Source organism: Pteropus medius, unplaced genomic scaffold (assembly GCF_902729225.1).
Source record: "Pteropus medius unplaced genomic scaffold, Ma_sr-lr_union100, whole genome shotgun sequence".
Lineage (NCBI taxonomy): Eukaryota > Metazoa > Chordata > Mammalia > Chiroptera > Pteropodidae > Pteropus > Pteropus medius.
In genome coordinates, this window is record NW_024354911.1 from 15,071,019 (window position 1) to 15,096,282 (window position 25,264).

Genomic DNA, 25,264 nt, shown 5'->3' on the forward strand with positions numbered 1-25,264 from the left:
TGAAATGGGTAAGACTGTGGGAGAAAGAGTATTTTGGAAAAGTTTCAGCTTTGAACGTGTTTGGTTTAAAATGTAGACATCCAGTAGACATCCATGAGGAGATATCGAGTAGGCTGTTGGGTATATTACAGCCTCGCATGTGGCTATTTTACAACCTCGCATGTGGATATTTTACATGCAGGAGATAGGTCTGGCTTGAAGATATAAATTTGGGAATCGTCAGAGCATTATTGGTTTTTTAAAGCAATAAAAATAGTTGATATTGTAAGTAAGATTGTGTAGTATGACACTGCAGGTCATTGGTGACCTTCATAAGAGCAGTGAAAGTCGACTTAGAGTGAATTAGAAAGAGAACAAGTGGAGGGAATTGGAAGCAGTTGATACAGACCAGAGCTGCTCAAACTTTCACATGTACAGATCAGCTGGGTACATTGTTGAAACACAAATTCTGGATTTAGTATGCATAGGATGGGACTTGAAATTCTCCTTTTCAAACAACATCCTTAGCGATGCTGATATTGCTGGACCAAGGGCCACGCCGAATAATGTAGATATAGAGAGCACTTTCATAGAGGTTTGCTATAAAAGGAGGCAGATAAGTGGGGTGTTGTAAGTTGTTGTTAGCCTAGGATGCATTATCAGGTTTAGTGATAACACAGATCATCACAGATGACATGTTCATAAAAGAAAATCCGAAAAGATCTAAATACAAAGTACAAACTGTTAGAATTAATATATTCAGTTGTCAAGACTTCTTGGTCAAGGTCAATGTACAAAATTCAACTATGTTTTTGTTTACCAGTAACGAATAAATAGAATACAAAATTTAAAAAGGTTACAATCTATAATAGCATCAGAGATCATATGAATCATGACTTTAACATTATCTAAAATAAAATAACCATTAATTATAGGACATCAGTTTTACTTTTGCCTATTTTAATTTTCGATTGTACTGTATTGTTTAAAAACTACTTGAATGTTTTAAAATATGAGAAAATGTATACAAATATTTATATGCATGTGTGTTATGGGTATATCCCCCTTTTTATATAAATATCAGAAAATTTCACATACTTTTACTCACTTTCCATTTTTTATTATATCCTGGAAATCAGTCTATAGCGATGTATGACTCCATTGTGTGAGTGTACTATATTTTATTCAGCTAGTCTCTTAATAGATGATTCCAATCTTTTATTATTATAATGTTTCATTGAATCGCCTTGTACATATATTTTGCTTTTTGTTATTGTTTTGCCAGATTATTTGTGTGGTGGGATAGATTCCCAATAGTGGATTGGTTAGACTAAAGAGAAAAAAGTGATTTTGTTAGATATTGTCAAGTTCCCCTGCCTTGGGATTGTACCATTTTGCATTCTCATCAGCAGTAAATGAGAGTACCTATTTTTCCACAGCCTTACGAACAGGATATATTGTTAAACTGTGATTTTTGCTGATCTGTTAGAGAAGAAATAATAGAATAGTTTTTGACAGTTTATATTTTTTAAAACTTTTTTAAAAAAATTGTGTGCTTATTAACAAAACATTAAATAGTATATTAGTACAAAAAGTGAAAATGCTCCCTTAATAGCCCTCTATTCTCATTCATTGGGTGTAAAACTAAGTTTGATATAACACACAGACAATATATACATATGTAGACATACAAATACATGTATTCGTTTTTAAGAATGAGAATGCATTCTGTAAACTGTCAGTTATCTTCACCAGTATGAAGAACTGGGTGCCTGGGGTAGTAGAGACACATTTCTTACTGTGTACCCTTTTGCCTCTTGAATTTTTTAATGTGTGGATGTATTACCTGTCTAAAAAAGATTTTTAAAATTACTGAGGACAAATGCCAGGTGTTAGGAGCACTCAGGTATTCTCAGGATTGAGATTATTTGTGTGGTGGGGATATTTTCACATATATGAGTTTTAAAAATTAGTGGTAATGTAGCACATTTTGGGAAATATCTTTAAAATCTGTTAGTAGTACTGAGAGGTAATTTACTCTTTTAGTTTTAACACATAGACTCACTGCTTGTATCACATACATTGTTTTTTGTTCTTTCCATGCAGAGGATACATGGTAATGGGTGACTCTTTTAACACTTCCTTATTCAAGCAAACTTTTCAAAGAGTTTTTACCAAAGATATGCATGGACAGTTTAAAATGGGCTTTGGTGGTACATTAGAAATAAAGGTAAGAACCAAAACTTGACATGTGTATGTTATCAAGAACAGTTTGTAGGTTCGATCATAATTTTAAAATACCAGTAATCAATTTCAATATATCCTTTAAAAATAGTGGTTATTTTATATTGAAACCCAGAGTTAAAGATTTTGTTCATTAGAAAAACGTGTCATTATTAAATGTGCAATTAAATTTACTTGAACATTTCTGAATAATTGTTAGAAAAGATACATAGGTAAATTTTGCTTTAACTATTTGTTCATTTAGGGTTTAACTTTTAAATGTATTTGATTTTTTTAAATGCTAAATTTGGTTATGTTAGTGCTAGTTTTTTTTTTTAATTGCAGGAATTGGTATCTAACTTAAGAGAAACATGTTCTCTTCTATTTGGATGTTTCTGATATTTATATAAATATCAGAAAATTTCAGGTTTAGAAATATCAGTAATTGTTTTATGGTTAGTAGGTTGTTGATATTATTCAGTCCTATCATTCATTTCAAATTTGAATTTTAAAAACCCAGAAGCTTAGTATTAGTTACAAGTATATTGATTAATCTTGTTATTTTATTGAATGTTTGTTAATCTTGTTAATCTTGTTATTGAATGCTTGCTATATGTCCAGCATTACGCTAAAAAACTGTAGAGATGTCAAGGGATATCCAAGGCACTGGTCTTACAAAGAAACTTAGTCTTAATAGAAAGACAAGGTTAACACATGTGATAGAATGAAATAACATTAGATAACATTATAAAAGTGCTATGAAGGTTTAGGGAAGAAAAAAATGAATGTATGCAAGACAGAATTTATCCTAGAAGATAAATGGTTTTACAGTGACTTACACTGGTTTTTGAAAGATGGCAGAATTTAAGCTGGTTGAAGAGAGTGCATTTTAGCCAGAAGCCCAGTGTTAGGAGAAGCTCAGAGGTGAGAATCAGCACGGTGTGTTGGGGAAAATGGACTAGTGAGAGTGGATGGTTTGGATTGGAAGGTAAGGGAAGTAGTTTTAAGTCTGCGTGTTGCTTGTAGTTTGGAGATACGTGTATAGGCAGAAGCAGCCATCGTAGGTTAATGAAGAACAATGTTTTGTATAGAATTTTTCTGACAGTGGCATTCAGGGTTTGTGAGGAAAAAGAATCTTAAGTAAGAAAACTGAGTTAGGCTTTCTAATTTTTTTAGATAAAAGGTAATGATAGCTTAAATTTTGATGTTAGTGGAGATTGAAAAACAGATTTTCTAAGAGAGAAGAAATAGAAGATGGTGTCTAAGATTTTGTATTAGGACATAGGAATTTGGGGTATGGTATGATTTAATTGAGTGTGAATTCCCAAATAGAGACAACCTCTGGGCAGCTGGAAATAGAGGATTAAAGTTAGGGCTAGATTAAAGTTAGGGCTAGATCAGGGCTAGATTTTTGTTTAATAGTTAAAATTTGGAAGTTAACATAGATGTGCCCACTGATTATTTTTAACAGTATATTTTCATTGACTTTTGAATTTTAAATGTAGAACAGTATCTTTTTTCTTATATACTTATAGTTGAATGAGCTTATCTTGAGCACACCAAAGTGTACTATGTTCTTATTTTGCAGACCTCAAGGGAAATAAAGATTTCAGGAGCTATTGGACCCTGTGTGTCTCTCAATTCTAAAGGACCCTGTGTGTCTGAAAATGTAAGTCACATTTATTCTAAAAAGAAAGTATAGTTTAATTCTCAGGGCAGAATGAACTGAGACCTTGGGTAGCAGCATGTAGCATTCCTTTCAAAATTATCATGTAAACTGTTTTTCAGTAGAATGTGGTTTAGCCTCCATTGTTATATTTCTTTTTGTGGTTGCTTTTTCTGAATACCCCTTTTTCTATTCTCCCCTAATTAAAACTTTTGTACTGTCACCAGTCTTCTATTTTTTTTTTTTTTTTTTTTTTACTCCTGAGTTATTCCTTGCCCCAGTGTGCCTAAAAAAAAAGTTATGATTTGGCAATCTGGAGACTTCTGAAAGTCAAAATGAATTCTGAAATTTTTTTTTGTTAGAATTTACAGCAAAGTAACAAAATTAGCAAGTTTCAGTTCCTTTTTTTATTTTTCCATCTAGTGAATGTTTATTACACTTAAAAATGGTAGAATTATGTACTGTAGCCGTAGAGAGGATGATGGGACAAATAACACAAGTGATTAATCTGTATTTTTTATTTAATTTCTAATTTTTTAATTTTAAAAATTAAAAAACATTTTTTATTATGGTGACATTGGTTAATGAACTCTAGTAAGTTTCAGGTGTACAGTTCAACAGGTTAATCATCTTTAAAATGACAGAATTTAAAATTAATTTTAAGCAGTTTTCTTGGGAGTCAGACTGCTTAAATTATGCAGTGCTGATCATAAAAACCTGTTTTCACATGTGCATATATTATGTGTTGAACCAATTATCTCTTTACACAGATCAAACAGTTGTATAGAAGGATAATGTAATTACTTCATTAAATGATAAATACTTTTAAGGTCTACGATATGAAGAACTTGTATCAATACTTTTATAATTTACTTAGCAAGAATTTGAATTATTTTATAATTTTGTGTAAAAATTGCTTAATTTTATTTTATGGTATATTTTATATGATCTTAAAAAAATCTTAAGCTTTTAACATTCAATGAATTAGAAACCTGAAATAGATTTTTTTCTTACTGGAGGTCCCCCCCTTTTTCACTGTAGTATGTATTATAGTAATAAATTGTATCTTCTAGCTTTCAAACATATGTTTTATTTTTATAGGAGATAGGAACAGGTGGCACTTGTCAATGGAAGATATGTGGACTTAGTCCCACTACAACCTTAGCCATATATTTTGAGGTTGTTAATCAGGTATGACTTTTTATATTTGAATATTGAAACATTTTCGAACAAGTACTGAATTTAGGCCATGAATATTTCATAGTTTTTCTACCAATAGTAAATATGACCCAAAGCTTACTTACTCTCTTTTGGAGTTTTTATTTGTCATTTTCTATTTCTCAAACCTATACTCCTTAGTACTCCTTAGTGAGAGGACATACTGTAATAGAGATGTCAGGGAAACCTGCAACTGCCCAGCCGTCAGCAGTGCAACTTTTAGTCTCAGTTTTATTATTTTTTAAGTATAATATTGAAGCATAAATAAAATCTTAAATTTTGTTCTAGCTATGCATTTTTGTAATTCAATATCTAGCTCTTTCTAATTGTCACATTACACATACACATATATGTAATGATATATGAGTCCTATAAGAAAGTTTATATATCAAAATCCATAGGGAAGATTGGAAGGTAAAGCTTCCAATATTCGGAAAGGTTTTTTTTCTGCTACAGAAGGAAGCACTATTAAAGAATGATTAAATATGTAAATTACTGACTTATATACCAATAGTTATTAGGCATAAAATGAACCACAAACCATAAATAGTTAACCATCCTAAGACAAGTGCAGAAATTTTTTGTTTAATAGTTAAAATTTGTGAGAAAGGTAATGGCTCTTACTGACCAAAACAAAGAAAGAAAGAGTATCTATTGTCAAAGAGTATAAGGAAAGTTTCCTATTGACCACTTGCTATTTCTTTCTGAGGATCATTTCTATATATTAGTCTGTCATTAATAGTTTACTATTGGTCATCTGTTCATGTGATTATCTTCCTAAAAGTTCTGTTTTCATCTTATATAGATAGGGGAGTAGAACTTAGCTCAGTTTCTCCATCCGATTACTATTAGGCAAAATTACCTCATTTATACCTTTATCTCAAATTTTTTACACTTCTCTTTTCATTTTGTGCTTTCGTGTCCCTCTGAATTATATATTACTTGAAATCGATTTCCTAGCTAGACTCACTCTTCTTATCCTTCATCATTTTTCCCCCTTTCCCAAATCCATTTATCTTTGATAAGGCAAATCACAGCTGTTTTGTATGCACTGTAAAATACATTATGCCTATCGATATTAGAATGAATTTTGTTAATGCTAGGATATGCATCAGTGATGTATGATGACAAGATAATAGATTTTTCTTAGTTTTTACTCTTTTACTTTTACACAGCATAATGCTCCAATTCCTCAGGGAGGACGTGGTGCAATCCAGTTTGTGACTCAGTATCAGCATTCAAGTGGGCAGAGACGCATCCGAGTGACCACCATTGCGAGGAAGTAAGTCTTGTTAGAAATTTAATTTACGTATCAAAACTATTCTGGGTTGTGCTCCCAAACTGGGTTCCTGTTTTGAGTGATATCCATCACTAGAAAATGAACATTTAGGACTAAGAGCATTTTATTTCTTTTTAGCTCATCTTATTTGTTAAACATTCATTGTTAGGAAATGTAAAGCCATTTAAAAACTATTCCTAAGACACATTCTTAAAAATATTCTTTTATTTACCTTATTCCCCTGAGAGGTGGAGAAAAACTATCAAACATTATCTTGTAAAAGGTAATTATAATATATATATGACCCATTTTATATATATATGACCCATTTTATATACATATATAAATTAGTACAATAATTAATATTACTTTTTAATTGATGCTAAAGTTCTAGCTACTTTTACCATTGTATATTTTTTTAAGTGTTATTTGTCATTTAATTCATTTATGAAACTTTTAGCATCTGCTTTGTAGGCTGGGTACTTTTGGGAAAGGGTGTGGAATGCGAAAGACTTGAAAATACTTGGTCTGCTAATGATGATGTGGGATAGATCAGTCTTCAACTCTCTGGTGAAAGGCCAGTTTTTTTTCCCCCTAATCCTTTGGAGACTAGTACTTTTATTCAGTACAATAAAATGAATTATTAGGAAAATTAAAATTTAAAAAACTATTCGAAATACAAATCCCTATTTTTATTAGGTCCATCAGACTTAAAATTTAGGTAAATTGCTCAAAAGTTTCTAAACATTTACTCTCAGTTTTCTGTTCTTACCTTATGACAAACTGGCATTGGGTTTGCATACCACACTTTGAGTAGACCTGGTTGAGACCACAAAAGGTAAAGTCTAACAGTTAAAATTATAGGGTAGTATTTTGTGTAACAGTCATCTACTACATTTGTTGAGATAGTTTCTAAGAGGGAATAATTAGGCACAGACTTGAGATAATTCACCATTGTCAGTTATTTGGAAAATATTAAAAAGTTACTTGTCTATTTGAAAAAAATGAAAAATAGAGGAAGAAGAGAGAAGAATTTTGAACACATTATTGCCTGAATTCCCTTGAGATCACTTCTTACATCTTTGAGTCATGTAAAAAGTGGTCCAGCTTTCAAGAGGTTATGTATAAGTGTTGCCAAACTTCCTTAAAGTGGGATACTTTAGAACTAGGATAAGCTTAACTATTACAAAACTTCTGTGAAGTATTAAACAGACAAACAAAAACTATTGCTGGGTCTACCAATGATCAGTTTAATTGGATTGGATTTATAGAACATGTTAATTTAATAAATTACTGCTATTTTATATATAATATCAAATTGATCCCTTAGACTAAAGTTTTCACTTTTAATTGGTTTTAGGTATTAACATGGAGAAAAAGAATACATAGTAATTGTAAATTTAATTTTTATCACTAATGAAGACAAATGAATGGATCTTGAAAATATCATGCTAAGTGAAATAAGAGGGAAGTTGAGAACCATATGATTTCACTCATATGTAGGATGTAAAGCTGAAAGCAATAAATGAACAAGACAAAAACTCAGAGACACAGGAAACAGTTCAGTGGTTACCAGAGGGAAAGGGGAGAGTACAGAGGTAGAAAAGGGTAAAGGGTGTCAAATATATGGTGAGGGAAGGAGATCTGATTTTGGGTGGTGAACATACAATGCAACATATGGATGACGTATTGTCGAATTGTATACTTGAAACGTATATAATTTTATTAACGTTACCTCAGTAAATTTAATTTAAAAAATTGATATAAAAAAATAAACTAGCTCTTAATAGCCCATTAAAAAAACAACCAATGAGAAAAAGAATTCTGATATTCTTTTTCCATTTCAGTAAATGAGAATTACTTAGACTGGGAGATAACCTTTATTTTATATTTCCATATTTATGCTTTTATAAAATTAAATAAATGAATTTTTAAAGTCCGATATTGGTACTTGTGTATCTATGTACACATGCACATGCACAAATCTATTCTATGATTTTTATTTGTAAAAATCTTAATATTTTAAGGAATGTTTAGAGATCTACCTTTATAGTTACATTAGAAGATTTCATTAGGTTTGAGTATGTTTTTCTAAAAACAATGACTGCTGTACTGAAACTTGCTATTAGTGATTTTTTAAAAAAAAAACCTAATTTTTCTAAGTAATATTGGAATTTTGAAATACTAGAGTAATTTACTGTACCTTTTAAATTTAAATATGTGTGATAGCCAACTATGATATTGTGAATATAATAATTCAGTGGCATGTCTTTGCATTTTCATTTCTTTAGCTGGGCAGATGCTCAAACTCAAATCCAAAATATTGCTGCGTCTTTTGACCAGGAGGCAGCTGCCATTCTTATGGCCAGGCTGGCAGTATATAGAGCAGAAACAGAGGAAGGGCCAGATGTGCTTAGATGGCTAGACAGACAGCTCATTCGACTGGTAAGAAGTGAACATCGTTCTTTTCTAAATTTGTTTGCCTTTATTTGTAGTAAATATTTGTTGCTGATAATCTCTTTCAAAGTACTTAACAGTGTAACTGACTGTATGAGGGACTCGTGTTCAAGTTGCTGAGAAAGCCATAATAATGAATAGAATTTCTTTACCTCTTCCAGTAAACTAAAATGCCTTTTTTTCTGTAAAATAAAAGAGTGACAATTACGTAACTTATTCTTTTTCTTTTTGTTTTTTTTGGCTGTTATTACTATAACTGTTTTCTTACATATTTTCTTCATTGCTATGGTTTTAGTTTTCTATTTTCATTTTAATGGAAATTTTTAAGAGAAAAATTGGGATGTAAAAATTATACATAATTATAGAAAAATATAGACAAGTCTTGATTATCTACATCTAGATTATCAAAGTGTATGTTAGTGAAGTTATTGATAACGATGGGTTTTTAACAATTCAGGAAGCTATTACTTATATTACGACCTAGAATGCTTAATTAAGTTCTTTTTCTAATGTTCCATTTTTATTCAAAAAACTATGGCTTATTATTTGCTTGAAAGTAGTTCTTCAATTCTTTAGCTGAGCTTTCAGCTCAAACACCCTGTTGAGAATTCTTTCTGCTAAGTCATTGGTTTTCTGTTTGTAGCAGGAGCCTTTTGTGCTGTTTGTCCAGATATTCATGTAGTTTTTAAAGCATTCTTGAGTGAACTAGTCTTTGTTTACTAAAGTTAGCCAGTTTTATAGCATCATTCAGAGCTTTTTTCCCTTTCATTTCCAAGTGTGTTTTCACACTAGCATCCCTCTGAAGAAAGCAGTGTTGTTTGACATCAGCATGTCTTTTTTTTTTTTTTTAAACAAGAGACATAAAACCTTTCATGGAGTAAACTATTGATTGTACACCACTAGTACAAATGCTAACAGTTTCTCAAACATAGACCAAGATAGGAAGATAAAACATTAAATATATTTTGACCTTTGCTGGTTTAGGGCATTAGAAAAGTTTTCTTGAATTTAACTACCATTTAGCAATTTGGTGAAATCTGTTGACTCGTCAACCTGAATAGAGAAGCCGTTAGTTTTCAACTAATTATGCAAACCTCTCAGCATCATGTGGCATGTCATCAATTCATTCACTTATATTATTTTCAGATAGAATTTTTTTCAGTTTCTCAGATTGCATCTTGTCCCAGCATTTTATTTAGTGTAATTTTATTACATATTGGCATTATTGGGTTCTCCCCCAACCGTGTGACTTTTCCTTTTCTGGGTAGGAAGTTGTCCTAAGAAATTGCATGCTTCCTGATCCTTTTCACTAAGTGTGACTAACAAACACTTTATTGTTTTGAGATTCTAAAAGCTGTTTGAAGAAATCAGCACCTTTATTTGTCAAATGACTGTGATTGTAGTAGAGTGCTTTTTAAGTTTTGCTGGAGCTGTTACTGCATTTGTAGGTTATTGCACCTGACACAAAATTGAATAGTACAACTTGAGATATCAGCCCAGGAAAAAACCACTGATAAGTAGCTTTCATTGTGAAGATGGACTTTTCTGTGTCCCTTGTTGCATGAGTATAGTGAAGTGATTACAGAAGATTATACTTCTTCAGAATTCTCTGTAGACTTATGTCTAGAACCTTTCTCTTCTATCTCACACTTGAAAAACTGACATGTTTATTAGTATTTGTGTAAAACACAAATACTAATAAAATGTAAAATAGAATGGCCTTGTAAATAACTAAATGAGACAGTTGCAAGAAGTACAAAATTACAAAAACCTCACAGTATAATTCACTTCTAATCTACACATTCTTCAGTTTATTACATTTACAACAGCAGCAGTGCTGTTGGGACTAGAGGACAGGTGAGTCATAACATAATGGAAATTTTACTCTGATCTTCTATAACAACAGTATAGTTTATCCTCATAAGTGAGATGACAATCCTGTCCAAGAGGAAATTGGTGGAGGCATTTTGGCGGGGAAAGGCTGATAATGTCAGACTACTGCCCTGCTTCCTGTGAAAAACAGCTTTCACCAATTATCTGTGGCCTCACTTGTGTCAAAAACTGAAAAAGAAGTTAATTCAAATGAACAGTTCTACTGCATACTGCCACATGGGACTAAAGAAATTGCTACAGGGTAACTTGGAAATTATCACTGTGGCTGGTATCTTATGGTATCCAAAGTTCAAAAACCAGTTAAAAAAAAAAATCATAGTCTCTTACAGAACTCCTAGTGGCTAAGAACCCCTCATGTATGGTAAAAGTGGTGAGAATGTGATCTTTCTTTTTTTAATTGATTAAATCAAATTAGTGTATAAGTGAAGCTTCAGGTGATGATAAATGAACTTTAGTTATACAAACTATTCTAAGTAGCTAAGTACTGATTCCATACTGTTGAATTTTAGCAACCTGATAGCAATACAAATAGAGAAAGGGTTAATGCCTTTAGGAACTATGCTTTTCTAAGTTTTATTCTAGTGAAAAAATATATGAAATTATACTACCCAACCTCTTTGCCTTAATTTGGCATAGTGTATATAATTGTTTTTTTGTTTTTTTTTTTTCCTGGAGGATTGAAAGTAATTTTAATTAAAAATAAATATCTATTTAAAAACCTTTTTAGATAATGGGCAATTTTATGGCCAAATTGGTGCTGGTACCACATTTGCTTCTGACATCTTTAAAATAAGCCCTTGCTCCGCTTGGTCAGCATCACTTAAGCTACTAGCATCAACACATGATTTGCTGCCTCCATCTGTCTCTTGTTTGGGTCACTTTTGTGTCTACCTTCATGAGTCTGTTCCTTACCCTTTTGACTCTTGACCTTTGTTATTGAATGACATTCTCTTACAACTTAAAATTAGTATTTGATTCTTTTTCATCTTTGATCTTTGATTTACCCACTAAGCACTAATTATATTTTTCCTTTAGCTGTGCTGCCAGCCCAGTGGATAAATACTTCATCTGATTAGACTTGTCCCAGGAAATTTCTCTTGTTTCAGACTCTTGGGGCTTCCCTTGCATAATTTTCTTGCTACACCAGTGGGACCAAGAACTTTTATTATCCTGTTTTTGTTATTACCATTTTCTTAAAGAGCTTAAGCTTTGACTTTTAGAGCCCTTTATATGACTGCCTTGATGCACAAATAATTATTTTCTGAATTAAAGACAGGACTAGGCTTCTTGCAAGTGTTATTTTCCTCAAGAAAACTGTGTTATTGTTGCTTTATCTGCCCAGTTGTATTCTGAATAACTCAAATGGAGGATCTTTGATAGATATCTTTTATGTTTCAGTCTTTTTTCTCATTTGTATTAGTGTTTTTGGTAGGTTGTAAATAAGGACTGCTACTTATGATGAATTAATGCTAGAGCATTTGATAAGTGTTCAGAAATTTTTTAAAGACGTAACCTAGAGATTAGAAATTTATGTTTGTATATGTTAATGCAAATTTTATGTTATCTATAGTAAAGTATAGACTATATTATTTGTTATATATGTGATAGAATGTGAAAATTTTTATATGTAAGAGTTCTTACAAATCAATAAGATTTGGGCAAAATTGAGCAAAGGTCATGAATAAGGAATTAGCAAAAGAAGGAATGCAGGTAACTGATAAACATATGAAAAAGTTGCCAGTCTTATAATGAAAGTCAACAAGACAACAATTTTGTATCTGTCAAACTGGTAAGAATTAGAAAAATAGCATACTGCTTAGAGTTGGTTAATATTCAGGGTAACAGACATTTTCATAGCTTATAGGTTGGTGTACGAATCTGTACAACCTTTGTAAACATCCGGATAACCTAAGATATACAAGGCAGTTGGTGACATATATCAAAAGCTTAAAAACTTTTACTCAGAAATTCTACCTCTAAGAATTTATCCTAAAGATATTATGGGACAAATGTAAATGCTAATAATGAGGGGATTGGTTAAGAAAGTTATGGTATGTATCTGAATATAGTGGAATGCTAATCAACCATTAAAAATGAGTAATAGAGTATATTTAATGACATAAAAAAATATTCATAATAAAAGCAAAAATTTTGGACATAAGTATCAGATACATGCCACTCTGGAAATTAACCTTTTGGACATCTCCAGTTACCCAACCATAAAAGTCAGCAATCTTTGTTGCCATCATTAACTATAATTATCAGATTTTGTCCAATGCTTTAACAATCTTAGGCACAGTTTAAAATGTGTGTATTTAATATAATGTGATCAGTAGTTCTGAATAATGTATGACATTGGCTTTTTCACAAAATCTTTCCAATGTATTTGATATTCTAGAACTCTTCAAGTGTATTTGCTATTCTAGATCTGCACTGTTCAGGAGAACTTTCGGCAGTGGTGGAAATATCTATAATTTGCACTGCCCATTATGGAACTACTATACACATATGGCTATTGAGCACTTGAAAAATGGCTAGTTCAACTGAAGAACTGAATTTTTATTTAATTTTAACTGCTACAAATTATTACATGTGTGTAATAGCTAGTGGCTATCATATTGGACAGTGAGGATTATCTTAATCTGTAAATTTCATCAGCAAAGTATAATTAAGGAGCACTGAAGACTGCCAAACTTTTACTCCCAGATACCAAGATCTGTTTTCTGAGGATTAGCTATGCAACTATAGCATTTCTATCTTTTGGATAACTGTGGTTCTGGAATGATTTTTCCTGGAAGCCAAAAACGTGATCAAGTCATTTATGCCTTTTTGTGTGCTCTATAAGACATAGATAAATACATACATGATACAGTTCAATATTCCAGGCAGCAAAAATTTAGTATTACTTGCATCAGTGAACCCTTTGTTATCTTTTGTTTTTATTTTTGCCCTTAATCATATGCAACCATTATGATAAACATTGTCAGGAGATAAACCAGTTGCATAAGTACTGTAAAATATTTTCAGGGCAGAGACTTTGCTCAAGAACAAGGAGAGGAAGCTAACATTTATTGAATACTTAGTGTCAGTCATTGTGCTCAAGCACTCCTTTATGTGGATTATCTCAGTTGTTCAGATGCCTTTGGTCACATTATTCTAGAGGACTTCTCTCTTGCCAGAGTATGTGTCTTTTTTACTTTATTTCCTTCTAATTTCTGCCTTTATGTTTCTTATTTATTTGCCAGTCTGACTGTTGGTCTCTAATTTTCTTTTCCTCAGTCTTCCCCTCTATTTGGTATTTATTGTTTCTGATATGCCAAATTTTATACCAGCAACTTGCTTTGTAGCCACTATGATATGTTGATAATGCATCTTTCTGTTACTTGGCTGTTGTCTTTTTTTGGTAGAGTATTAAAGGGCATATGTTGAGCTCTTTTGGTCATTATCTAAGAACTGTCAGAGACACTGAGTTTAAAAAAATCCAAAAATATAAAGATGAGTTGTTACTGTATTGGAGCAGTGTATTTTTTACTTCTGAAATTCAAATGTATTTCTTTGATTGTAATCAGTCTCATGATAAGTCTATAAGTAATATTCTAATATCGTATATAAAATATTTGCCTGCTAAAGGGTAATAGCTTTTTAAAATAGAATATGTATATAGGCAACAGTTTTAATTCTATGCCAAGAAGTAGATTACTAACATGTTTTATTTTATTTAGTGTCAGAAATTTGGAGAATATCACAAAGATGATCCAAGTTCCTTCAGATTTTCAGAGACTTTCTCCCTTTATCCACAGGTGAGTAGATATAGGTCTGTGTTCTTTATGTTGACAATAGCATTGAATCTCATTTTTCTTGTTATTTTGTTTTTTATTACTTGTATTGGGTTATTCTTTTGGTTCAGTAAGTTTTGGGTTAGCTTAGAAATTAACATTGTGCTGTGAGTAGCATTTTTATATTGGCCTTGCACATAGTCATTCGTTTGTGATGAATAGAAATTTCTACTAGACCCTATTGTGAAATAGAATTAGGTGTAGGGAAGATTAGCTTTCCATCTGATACAAAGAATCTAATTATAGTGGCACCAAAAGAACTTCATCTGAAGTAATTTTACTAATCAACTAGTCTTATAGCCTGGTGTCACCTGAGAACAGTTTTATGGTGATAAACCAGATCAATTAAAAAAAGCTAATTTGATTTATCTTACAGAAACTTTTTAACTTGGGCCTTGGAATGTATCCCTCTCTCTCTTAATTTAAAGCTATTTTAAAAAGTTTACGTTGTTTATATGAGTGACAGGTCATTATTCAACTAACTACTGTGTGCAAGGAACTTTAGGAGAATAGGATGACTGACGTGGATCTCATTTTCAAGGAGCTTTCAGTTTGAAGAATGAGATCTGAAATGTATATAAACAACACATAACAGAAGTGAGAAATGCTGTGAGAGAGATACAGACTTTAAAGGAAACCTAAAGGAATCCTTCCAAATGGACGGTTTGATACATATTTATAGAAGAGCTGGCATTTTAACTTAGCCTTCAAGGATGATTAATAATGAGATGTGGAAATTCTATTTTTGATCATGAAAACTTTGTTTAAAGCCTCAGCTTTCTTTTCAGAGCTCCTCTTACTTTTTTGGAAAATCTTTTATTGATCCGTGACCTAGAACTCCCATGTTTATAGAGGAAGACTTCCCTAAACCTCTAGTGAGGTTTTGGAGACCCAGGAAAAGGCAGAATCCACTTGTCTTAAGGCAGGCAAAAAACCTGTCTCTTTAGGGAATTCTCAGGCCTTATCTTCTTAGTAGAAACTAATAGGAAAGGGAGTGAGGTCATTAGCCTAAGTATTTTACTAAATGCTTTTTAGGCTTTTAGATTCTGAGAACTATGGGCATCTCATCTTTTCCCCTCTACTGGAAATAGAGACCAGAGAACCCAAAAATACTTTTTCTTTGGGTTTTCAAAGCGTTCTAAAAGGTGACAGTCTAAATTTAAGGGAGATCTTCATCTCCAAAATATTTAACCCCAAGTTTACCAATTAAACATTTCTGTGAATAAACAAGAATGGCTGAAGTGGTAAGAGATGAGAGAGCCTAGCCTCTCAAGGCATTATGGATCATTGAAAATAGAAAAAGAATGAGAATTTCAGGGTGGTATGTGTTGGGAGAGAACTGAGGAGTGAATCCCAGGCAGGAGCAATATGTAGGCATTCAAGACCTGAGGACTGAAGGAAGGTGAGAGAAGTAACTGAAAGACAAATGAGAATACTTTGGAGCTGATCCTATGATTGTATCAAAGACCCTTCGTATCAGAGGACAGCATAGCTGTCCTTCATTCAGGCCTAACACTCCCCCTTTGTGATCTCTTCCATATCAGGAGTGAGTGGAAGGGGAGAAAGAATAAATGAAACACTAAGTATAGAGAATGTTATTTGGAGATAACAAGCTGAGTGTACGTAGTCCTTTTTTAAAATCAGTGCAGACCCTTTCTAGTGTAATTTTTTGGAGGTATACAAAAAGCAGAAAATCTTTTTTTTACGTTCTCTCTTACAGTTTTTGGTGGTGGTAATGAGTAGTAATAAAAAAAGCCCAGAAACGTGCCATAGAGTTGAGGAATAAAAACAAAGAATGCTGATAATGTACCACCTGGGATCATCCTCTGAATAACTTAGATCTGAGCTAGAGGTTTTTGTCTCTATTCTTGTTTTTCTTTTGAGTCACCTCTTTTACTTTAACTTTTCTATTGTTGAATTATATTTTCAAGTAATTGGTAAATATGAGTAAGATTCTTTCTGAGGAATGCAATTTAGATGTTATAACTTGTTTTATTGTGGTGTTAGTAGTTGTAATCAAATGCTTTTTATAATAGTAAACAACATCAAAGTTAAAATCGGTAAAAGCTATCTCACATGTTTTATCTTGCAGTTTATGTTTCATTTAAGAAGGTCTCCTTTCTTGCAAGTTTTTAACAATAGTCCTGATGAGAGTTCGTATTATCGTCATCATTTTATGCGTCAAGATCTGACCCAGTCTCTAATCATGATTCAGCCTATTCTGTATGCATATTCTTTTAGTGGACCACCAGAGGTGAGAGCGGCTATTACTGTGATGTGTACCATTAAAAAGTAAAAACAACTTTTTCTTGAAGCATAGTTACTAAATATAAGAATTTAATTCAAGAATAATTACCTTAAGTTATTCATATATTCACTTAAAAAATGTATGAGTGCTTACTATGTGCTTGACACCATGCTAGGCCATATTAGGAAATAATTTAAAAAAAATAATGAAATGATGAGGTGGAAGAGACTTTTAAGATATTTTATCCAGTCATTTGATTAGATCTTCTCGGGCTTATGATTCTTATGTCTTTAACTGTGTCTAAAGGTGATGATAATTCTAGAATTTGTAGCTTATTCCAGAGTTTAGTGTGGGAACAAAGTCTCTTGCTTTAATCCCATTTTCCTCTAGTCTTTTTTTGAATATAAGATACAGTTGATTATAAAGCCGTATACTTAGAAAAGGGATAAATCATCCATTTAGCCTTAGTTAACAAACTGTCCCACTTATTTTAACCTGTTATCAAAGTTTTTTCATTCAGTAGTTAAAATTGTCTGTTTTACCACTTAAAAGTATGTAATGACTATATTTAAAAAATAGGTTTTATTTTGTTACTGCAGTTGTTTAGTAATTTATCTCAATACTTTTCTAGGAAAAATGTATTTTTAATATGTTGATCTAGCTGTATATTTGGTCTTGTAGTTCTTTAAATCAGGAAGGAAAATTTTAGAAATAACTTTAAAAAAATTTCAGGTTAATATATATAAATCATAGACATCTGGAAAATGTAGAGTAGTGGTTAGAGGAAAATTGGAACTCCACAGTCCCTAGTACCTGTTCCTGTCAGATTCCAGCCTTTCCATTTATTCCATGAATCTCATTAGCTTCATTTTCTTAAGTCTTTGCGTTTGGAGGTACCCTCTTTCCTGTGTCATTTTCTCTTCTTCTGGCCCATTCTTATTAACATAGAAACCTTAATAGCACTCATGTCAAAATAAACAGACAAAACAACTCCCTCAACTTCATATTTTTTTTCTAATTGCCACCCCATTTCTCTGGTCCTCGTCACAGCTAAACTCAGAATCTAAGTAACTTGTTGTCTATCCTTTCTCACCTCATTCTTGTCAGACTTTAGTCCCTATCACTGTACCACTCTTGTTAAGGGTATTGGCATCCTACATCTTGCCAGACCTCCCAACAGTGTTGTCCCAGGAAGGCCTTCCCTTGTGAACCTTTTGCTCTGGATGTCTCTGACACCTACAGTACCTGCTGGTTTAACTCCTGTCTGTTCCATTTCAATTTCCTTTTCTGGCTTCTCCCTTTCAGACCTCTAAGTGTTAGCATGTTCCAGGGTTCTCTCTGGCTTCTTCTCTATCTTCCCTCTCTCTAAGTGATGCAGTATAATCCTTTAACTTTAATTACCATCTTCATGCATGAGATACCTAAATTTCTGTCATTAGTTTAGGCCACCCCGTTTCATTTCATATTCCCTATTTTTCCGTCTGTTCCAAGTTTGCTGTACCCTAAGCCTTCCCGCCCCCCCTCCCTCAGGCTTAGGAGTCATCCTTGATTTCCTCATGACTCTATTTTTCAATTGTTACCTCAGTTTGGAAACTTCTAAAATTAAATTAGAATATGCCATGAGAATTCCTAATAGCAAGAGGTTTGAAGTAATATAACATAAATTTAAACTTAAAAAATTTAATAGGTACTGGAAAGATCTTTTGTCATTAAATAATTTATATTTTCTTCTTCCTTCTTTCTCATTTTTTCTTCTTGTTAGCCGGTTCTTCTTGATAGCAGCAGCATTCTTGCAGATCGTATTCTTCTCATGGACACTTTCTTCCAGATTTTGATTTATCATGGTGAGGTAAGATTCTATAGCATTTAAAGCTGTGCACATAGGTGCAGTGAAGTCATTTTCCTTCACTATATGGCTAGTATTTTCCACTATGATAAACTTTTATTTCCATTTTAATAAAATATGTATAAAATGTTCTTTCTGCTATAGGTTTTTAGACTTCATTTGCTTTTGACTCACCTGTGGTTATTTTATCTGTTTGTCCACACACGATTGGACAAATAGATTTTACATAAAACACAGTGTTGGGTAAATAAGAGCATTGATGTATACATTAGGCATATCATACTTTTGGGTTTTACCTGAAGACATTGAGAGAGGAAGAGTCAGCCTTTGTCAGTGGGCAGGCTTTTTTAAAAATTATTATTTCATGTAATTATTTGAAAAGTATTCCACATGAAGTATTTAAAGTATTTAAAAAAATACTCCACACCATCTCAACACTCATTTAAAGCCTAAGTGAATTAAAATTTAAAACTTAATTGGAATGGTAAATGATTGAAAAGAGCAGAATATTTGAGTAGCTATTAAGCTTTAGCAAGGTGTTTAGCAGAACTCTATTCATTCCTGAATGTATTCATTCAGCCAGCATTTAAGTGCTTCCTCTACATAAAAAAAAGCACTGCACTCTGGATCCTTTGAAAGATACAGAGCCTCTTTATTCACAGACATAGTCTAGTGTTCTAATTTGTGCGATTTGTTTTTCAGTTTTTAAATTGTAAATGATTTTAGATTTTTACTGTAGTAGTAAAGGTGTTGCTCAAAGTATCTTTTCAGTAATATTATTCGAGACTTATAAAAGATTTATTGATTATTATTTTTAGCCGATACCAGTTACTAGTGCCCTTTATTTTTTAAGAATAATGCCTATAATATAACAGCTAAGTTTTTTGCTTATTTTTTTGTTTTTTGATAATGTTTGCGTCTTTAAATAGCTTGTTAATGTGCTTAAAGGAGAAATCAGAGATACGGATGACTGCTCCTCTATTAAATACAGAGATATAAAACGATATTGAGCATACTTTGATTCAGTTAACTTAGAAACCAAGCTAGGTTTAAATTTTGGGGTGACTTAATTACATGGTTTTTGGAGCCATTTACCTTAATAAAAGAATTGATTCAAATGCCCTTTTAAAGATATTGTATCTTTATAACATTATTGCTATTGTTATTAAAGTTTTTATGTTTATATAACTTGCCAAAATGTAACTCCGTTGGGAAAGACTTCATAATAAATAGTAGGTCATTAATTTAGATATCTCTGGGAGATGTTATGTAACAAAAACTTTCCTCATTTATCATAAGTTTAGGTAGATAGCTTTTAACCAATATTAATTTAATATGTATAGTGTTTTACAGTTTCCTGGTGTAATTATTTCTTTTTAAATGTGACGAGATATCCCAACTTTGTATTTATTTACTCAAGGATACAGAAATTAGTATTTTTAATGTGATAAATGAAATTATATTCCATAATTTTTTATTTTCTGAAGATTACTTCCTTTGGAAAAAAATCTCTTAAAATTTTTGGATAGACAAAAATACTAATTCTTTTGTTTTAAAATCAGACCATAGCCCAGTGGCGCAAGTCAGGATACCAGGACATGCCAGAGTATGAAAATTTCCGCCACCTTCTGCAAGCCCCGGTGGATGACGCCCAGGAGATTCTTCACTCCCGATTTCCTATGCCGAGGTACATCGACACTGAGCATGGGGGCAGCCAGGTAAGTACTGTTAATTAGTTTGTGTGTGTGTGTGTTGCTACTTTTGCAATGAGCTGTTCCTCCTTGCCTCCTGACTTTACTTTGAATAGGCTGCTTGCTCACTAGGCAAATGAAAGAGGAGGGAGGTGGGCTAGAGATACTGGTGTCCAGGGAGAAGGTGTGCTTGCTTTTTGCCTTATCTCTGAGAGCAGAACAGGCACATTATTGCCTAGTTGCCTAAAGCTGGCAGTTTCTCCCATTTTCTGCCTCCAGCCTAGCTCTAATAACAGAGCCAGAGTATTCTGGGGGAATGCCAGCTTCACTTGAGCAAGAAGATGTGAACAACTTGGGAAATAATTTAGTGTACTTTTCTTAAAGCTATTATTTATTGGTTAAGTCTATGAATATGAAGTTTGCGGTCACATAAATTTTTTTTTGTTTTCCTCATTCTGTCATTCCAGTTTTCTAGAAAATGTCATGTAATAGGAAAGCATTATGATATTATAAAAGGCTTTTGTGGTTTTCAGAATTATGAGGATTGAATAAGATACATATACACATATATATGGCTCTTTTGGGCTTTTCAGAAGTAGGTTTGGACCCCTTAACATACATTCTTAAAATACTTTTTACTTCTCCCTTGAGTTATAATAAATTAATTATAAGTTGTTATAAGTTTGTTTCACTTAGTTCTTTGAAGGCAGGGATTATGCTTTGTTTTTTTGCTGTATCCCTTGTGCCTAACACCTTATTGCAAAGTAGGTAATACATGTCAGTGACCATTCTTCAGAAATGATAGCAATTATTATTAGAGTTTTATAGTAGCTACCATGTATTGATACTTTGCAAAGCTAATAGCACTTTACATATCGTATCTCATTTGATCCTCACAGTAGTCCTGTTGTTATCTCTATTATACAGTTAATGAAACCGAGACTTAGGTTATTGTGGCCCAGGAAACACAGTAAATGGAGGAGGTGGGATTTGAATCCAGATGTTCTGAGTCTAGAACCAATTGTCTTGTATTAAACTGTTTACTTATAGAGTAGAAAAATACTTATATGGTATTAAATTTCAAAAGATAAGAGATCCTGTGTTCTTCCAGTATGAAATAATAATTTATAACTGGTTCTCTCATTGGTGTCTCCCCATATGCAATGCTATTTTCCTTTTTGTTTTTGTTTTTTTTTTCCACGATGATATGCCATAGTGGATAGATGGGTAAAATGTTGGGTAGGTTGTCTCATAGAATAGCCTATAGTTTAAAAAAGTTTGAGAATCATTGTTTAAAGTAACAGAATGTATAGGTTTTCATGGTTTCTGTTTTTATCTTTTTTTGTTACTTTAAACCTCTAATGATGTTTCAGAACAAGTTTTAGTACATTTCACATTAACCTTTTCATAATTGTTGCACACATAATTTTTATATGCTGAGTTTTAGAATCAACAACTTATTATTTATTATATAATTTGAAGAGAAGAGTATACATTTATTTCTTTGTAACAGAGTGGCCTACATATTTCAAAATTTAGTTAATTTTTTAAAAGGTTACGTTTTAAGAAATTAATTTTACAATTTTACAAATTGATTTTAGATGGCATAATGTATTTGTTCAACTTATATTGACAGTCTATTTTTGATGGATAATGTTATTTTTTCTTTGTTTTTAAGGCTCGTTTTCTGCTTTCAAAAGTCAACCCTTCCCAGACTCATAATAATATGTATGCCTGGGGACAGGTAAGTGTAAACAGCAGATCTTGGAAGTTATTTCTTTCTATATTTATAGTTTGTAATTTTAATGAGAGCTACATTTTTTCCTATGTGTTTGGTAATAATTTCTGTTGGAAAAATAATGAAAAAGTACGAGTAGAAAATAGAATTAGTATTTGGTGGCACCACAGAAAAAAAGTGATCATATCAAATAGACAGAACCCTTCTATATTTCACATTTAGCACCACACCCTTGAGAGAAAAAATAATAAAGTATTTAATATGAGATGGAAGTGATCATTTAAACTAAATGGTAGGCCAGGAACCACAAAAGGCCACAGTGAGCCAAGAGAGGTCAGAGATTGTAGTAGAGCAGTAGAGGCTGGAGGCCTGGAAATCATTATTAATATATTTTAATTTGGTAGAAGTTTTACCTCTTGGTACAATAGATCAACATTTACCGAGTGTTCAATATGTGGGATTCTGTAGTGATATTTTAGGGTACACAGCAATCATTGCTGCCTTTTAAGAGCTTGTAGTCTATTATTAGAGATAAAGATAAATACCTAAGGAATTGAAATACAAAGCAGAATAGGATATGTGCTTTTAGAAAGACGTAAAGTATAGTTTAGAAGAATTTAGAAGAGGAATATGGGAGGAGGTCACATGGTGGCAGCAGGAGAGAGTGTGTGATCAGAAAAGAGCTCAGAAAAATTTCCTTTTAAATGGTTATTATTTAAATGGAAATTACATGAGGAAGGGAATTCTGTGTAGAGGATAGTATGGGCTAAGGTGCAGAGTACATGTAGGGACAAATAGTAGAACATAAAACTGGAAATGTATTGTACAGCCAAATTAAGGAGGATCTTGATCCAGGAGCTGAGTCTTAGTCTTTATTTGTTAAATAATGGAACATTTTTGGAGGTTTTTGAACAGAGGGGTGAATTTGAGCCTTAGATAATACAGTTGAATGATAAGATTAATTCAGAACACTCTGTAGATGAAACTATCTATTGAAGTAATCCAAGTTAGAGGAAATGAATGCAAGGTGGTGAAAAGGAATGGATTTGGGTGATATTTCCAAAGTAGACACAATGGGACTTGATTAGAAGTTTCAAGAAAATAAAAGTTATTGCAGATTGAGATTGCTATATACAAAGTCTGAATTCTGATTGGATTCTGGATTAGAGGGAGAGATAGCTCTAATTGGGATGGTTTGTGAAATTTGAATATGGAGCGTTTATCAGATGCCAGTAGAATATTATCCAATTTCTCGAATGTGATAACAGTGGTGTGGTTATGTAGGAGATTGTCCTTCACCTTAGGAGATATATTCTAAAGTGGGGGTAAAATGTCATGATATCTTCACCTTGTAGAAATGATTCAAGAAGAAAAAGGAAAGGAAAATGCAGAAATATAAAGCCAATGTGTCAAAATGGTAATCAGTGAATTTAATTACACAGTATATGGCTGTTCGTCGTTCTTTCCCCTTAACTTCTCTGTAAGTTTGAATTCTTAAGAAATAAATAGTTGAGGGAGAACAAGGTAATTTGGGGTTTTGAGCCTTAGGTAATTAGGAGAACGTGTGCCAGTAAGTGGGAGAATGGAGAGAGAATGTTTGATTTTAGACACATTTGAGTTTGAGATACCACCTAGATGTCCATATCGAGCAGGCTATTGGAAATTTGGGTTTGGTGATCAGGGAAAGGATGTGCAAGTTGGTTGTAGAAAGGTGATACTTAAAGTCATCACAGTGGATGCTTGTCCAAGGAGAGAGTAGAGAGGCAAGAGATGTGCAAGATAAAACCTTGAGGAAGTATGAGTAGTAGGAATATTTTATAAATAATCATAGATGTGGAAGGAAAATGAGAAGAACACCATGGAGGGAGGACTTTATAGAGGGAAGAAGACGGGGTCTACAAACACCGATGGTACAGACACTTGAAGGAGGGTGAATACTGAAAAAAGGTTGAAGGATTTGATGGCTAGATCATTTGTGGCCATTGGGAAGCAGTTTTAATACAGTGGTTGAGTAGGAGATTGATAGTAAGGAATTAGTAGGTGGTAAAGAAATGGAGGTTGTAAGTATAAATGATCCTTTTGCAAAAATACCCAGAGTTTGAATAGTAGGATAGCAGGCTGGTTGTTATTAGAGTTAGGGCAGAACTTATTTGTAGACCAAGTGTAAGGAGCTAATATGGGAGCACAAAAGAACAACTTAGAGATGTTTAATATCCTCAAAAAGAGACAGTGTGATCACCAGCACTACGTATATGGGAGTGAAGGCAGGCATTTATTTCTGCACAAGAAAAGGGTGAGAAGAAGGTTGAAGACAGATTTTGAAGTGGAGAGAAAGCTCACATTGGATAATTGCTTGTTTCTTTTCAGTAATAGATTACTTGCTAAGAGTGAGAAATGCTGGGGTTAAAGATAGAAAATAGAAAAGATTAAAAACAGCTTTAAGAAATACAAGAAGTCAACAAACGATGAATAAAAGGCTTTTATAGTAGTGATAAGGACCCCTTTTATTTCCTAACAATTTCTTGAGCATGCTTCCATAATGTTCTTTAACTATGCTTTGTAGTTCAAGCATTGCACCAAAGATGAAAGACTTTGGGGGTAATTTAGAACTGGAGGTAAGAAAGATGGACACATTAAAGGGAGTAGAATAATTTAGAGCAAAGTTAAACAACTGACTCTGGGGTCCAACTTGGATAGGAGACAAATGAAGCAATAATTGAGATTAAGGCCCCTTCCCTTTGAATATAGAGGTGCCTGAAAATTTTGCCTTGATTCCTCTACATTCACTGTTTCTCTAGGTGATTGCATCCACTCCTATGGCTTCAGCTTTCATATGTGGCCAACTTGCAAATCTCCACCTTTGGTTTGGCCTCACATTGAACTATAGACTTGAATTTCTATAACTGCGTGCAGCATATCACTTGAGTTTCCTGTAGACATTTTGTAAGCAGCATGCCCCAACTTAAAACATACTTCTTTCACACTATCTTGTTCTTCCTCACTTTCTTATTTTTTTTAGAGGTCCCCACCATTCTCTCAATTCCCAGGCCTTGGAACTTTAGTCATTCACATTACATCACTTCTGCCCTAATTATTCAGGAATGGTTTGATCTGTTTCTTCTATCCATTCCTTCCTTTCTCTGTCACCAACCAAGTTCAAGTCCTTGTTACTGTTCACATAAATTGTTGG

At 32.7% G+C, this 25,264-nt stretch overlaps 1 protein-coding gene across 2 annotated transcripts in view; it reads left to right on the forward strand.

The window, feature by feature from the left end:
* Positions 1 to 25,264, forward strand: part of SEC23A (SEC23 homolog A, COPII component) — a 46,461-nt gene that overhangs the window by 15,538 nt on the left and 5,659 nt on the right. For both annotated transcript variants that reach the window (XM_039856567.1, XM_039856566.1), the window contains 10 exons: positions 2,086 to 2,209; positions 3,791 to 3,871; positions 4,970 to 5,059; positions 6,262 to 6,368; positions 8,657 to 8,810; positions 14,438 to 14,515; positions 16,644 to 16,805; positions 18,562 to 18,648; positions 20,208 to 20,363; positions 22,015 to 22,080. In XM_039856567.1, coding sequence (XP_039712501.1) covers positions 2,086 to 2,209; positions 3,791 to 3,871; positions 4,970 to 5,059; positions 6,262 to 6,368; positions 8,657 to 8,810; positions 14,438 to 14,515; positions 16,644 to 16,805; positions 18,562 to 18,648; positions 20,208 to 20,363; positions 22,015 to 22,080 — 1,105 coding nt within the window. The remainder of the gene's footprint in view (positions 1 to 2,085; positions 2,210 to 3,790; positions 3,872 to 4,969; positions 5,060 to 6,261; positions 6,369 to 8,656; positions 8,811 to 14,437; positions 14,516 to 16,643; positions 16,806 to 18,561; positions 18,649 to 20,207; positions 20,364 to 22,014; positions 22,081 to 25,264) is intronic.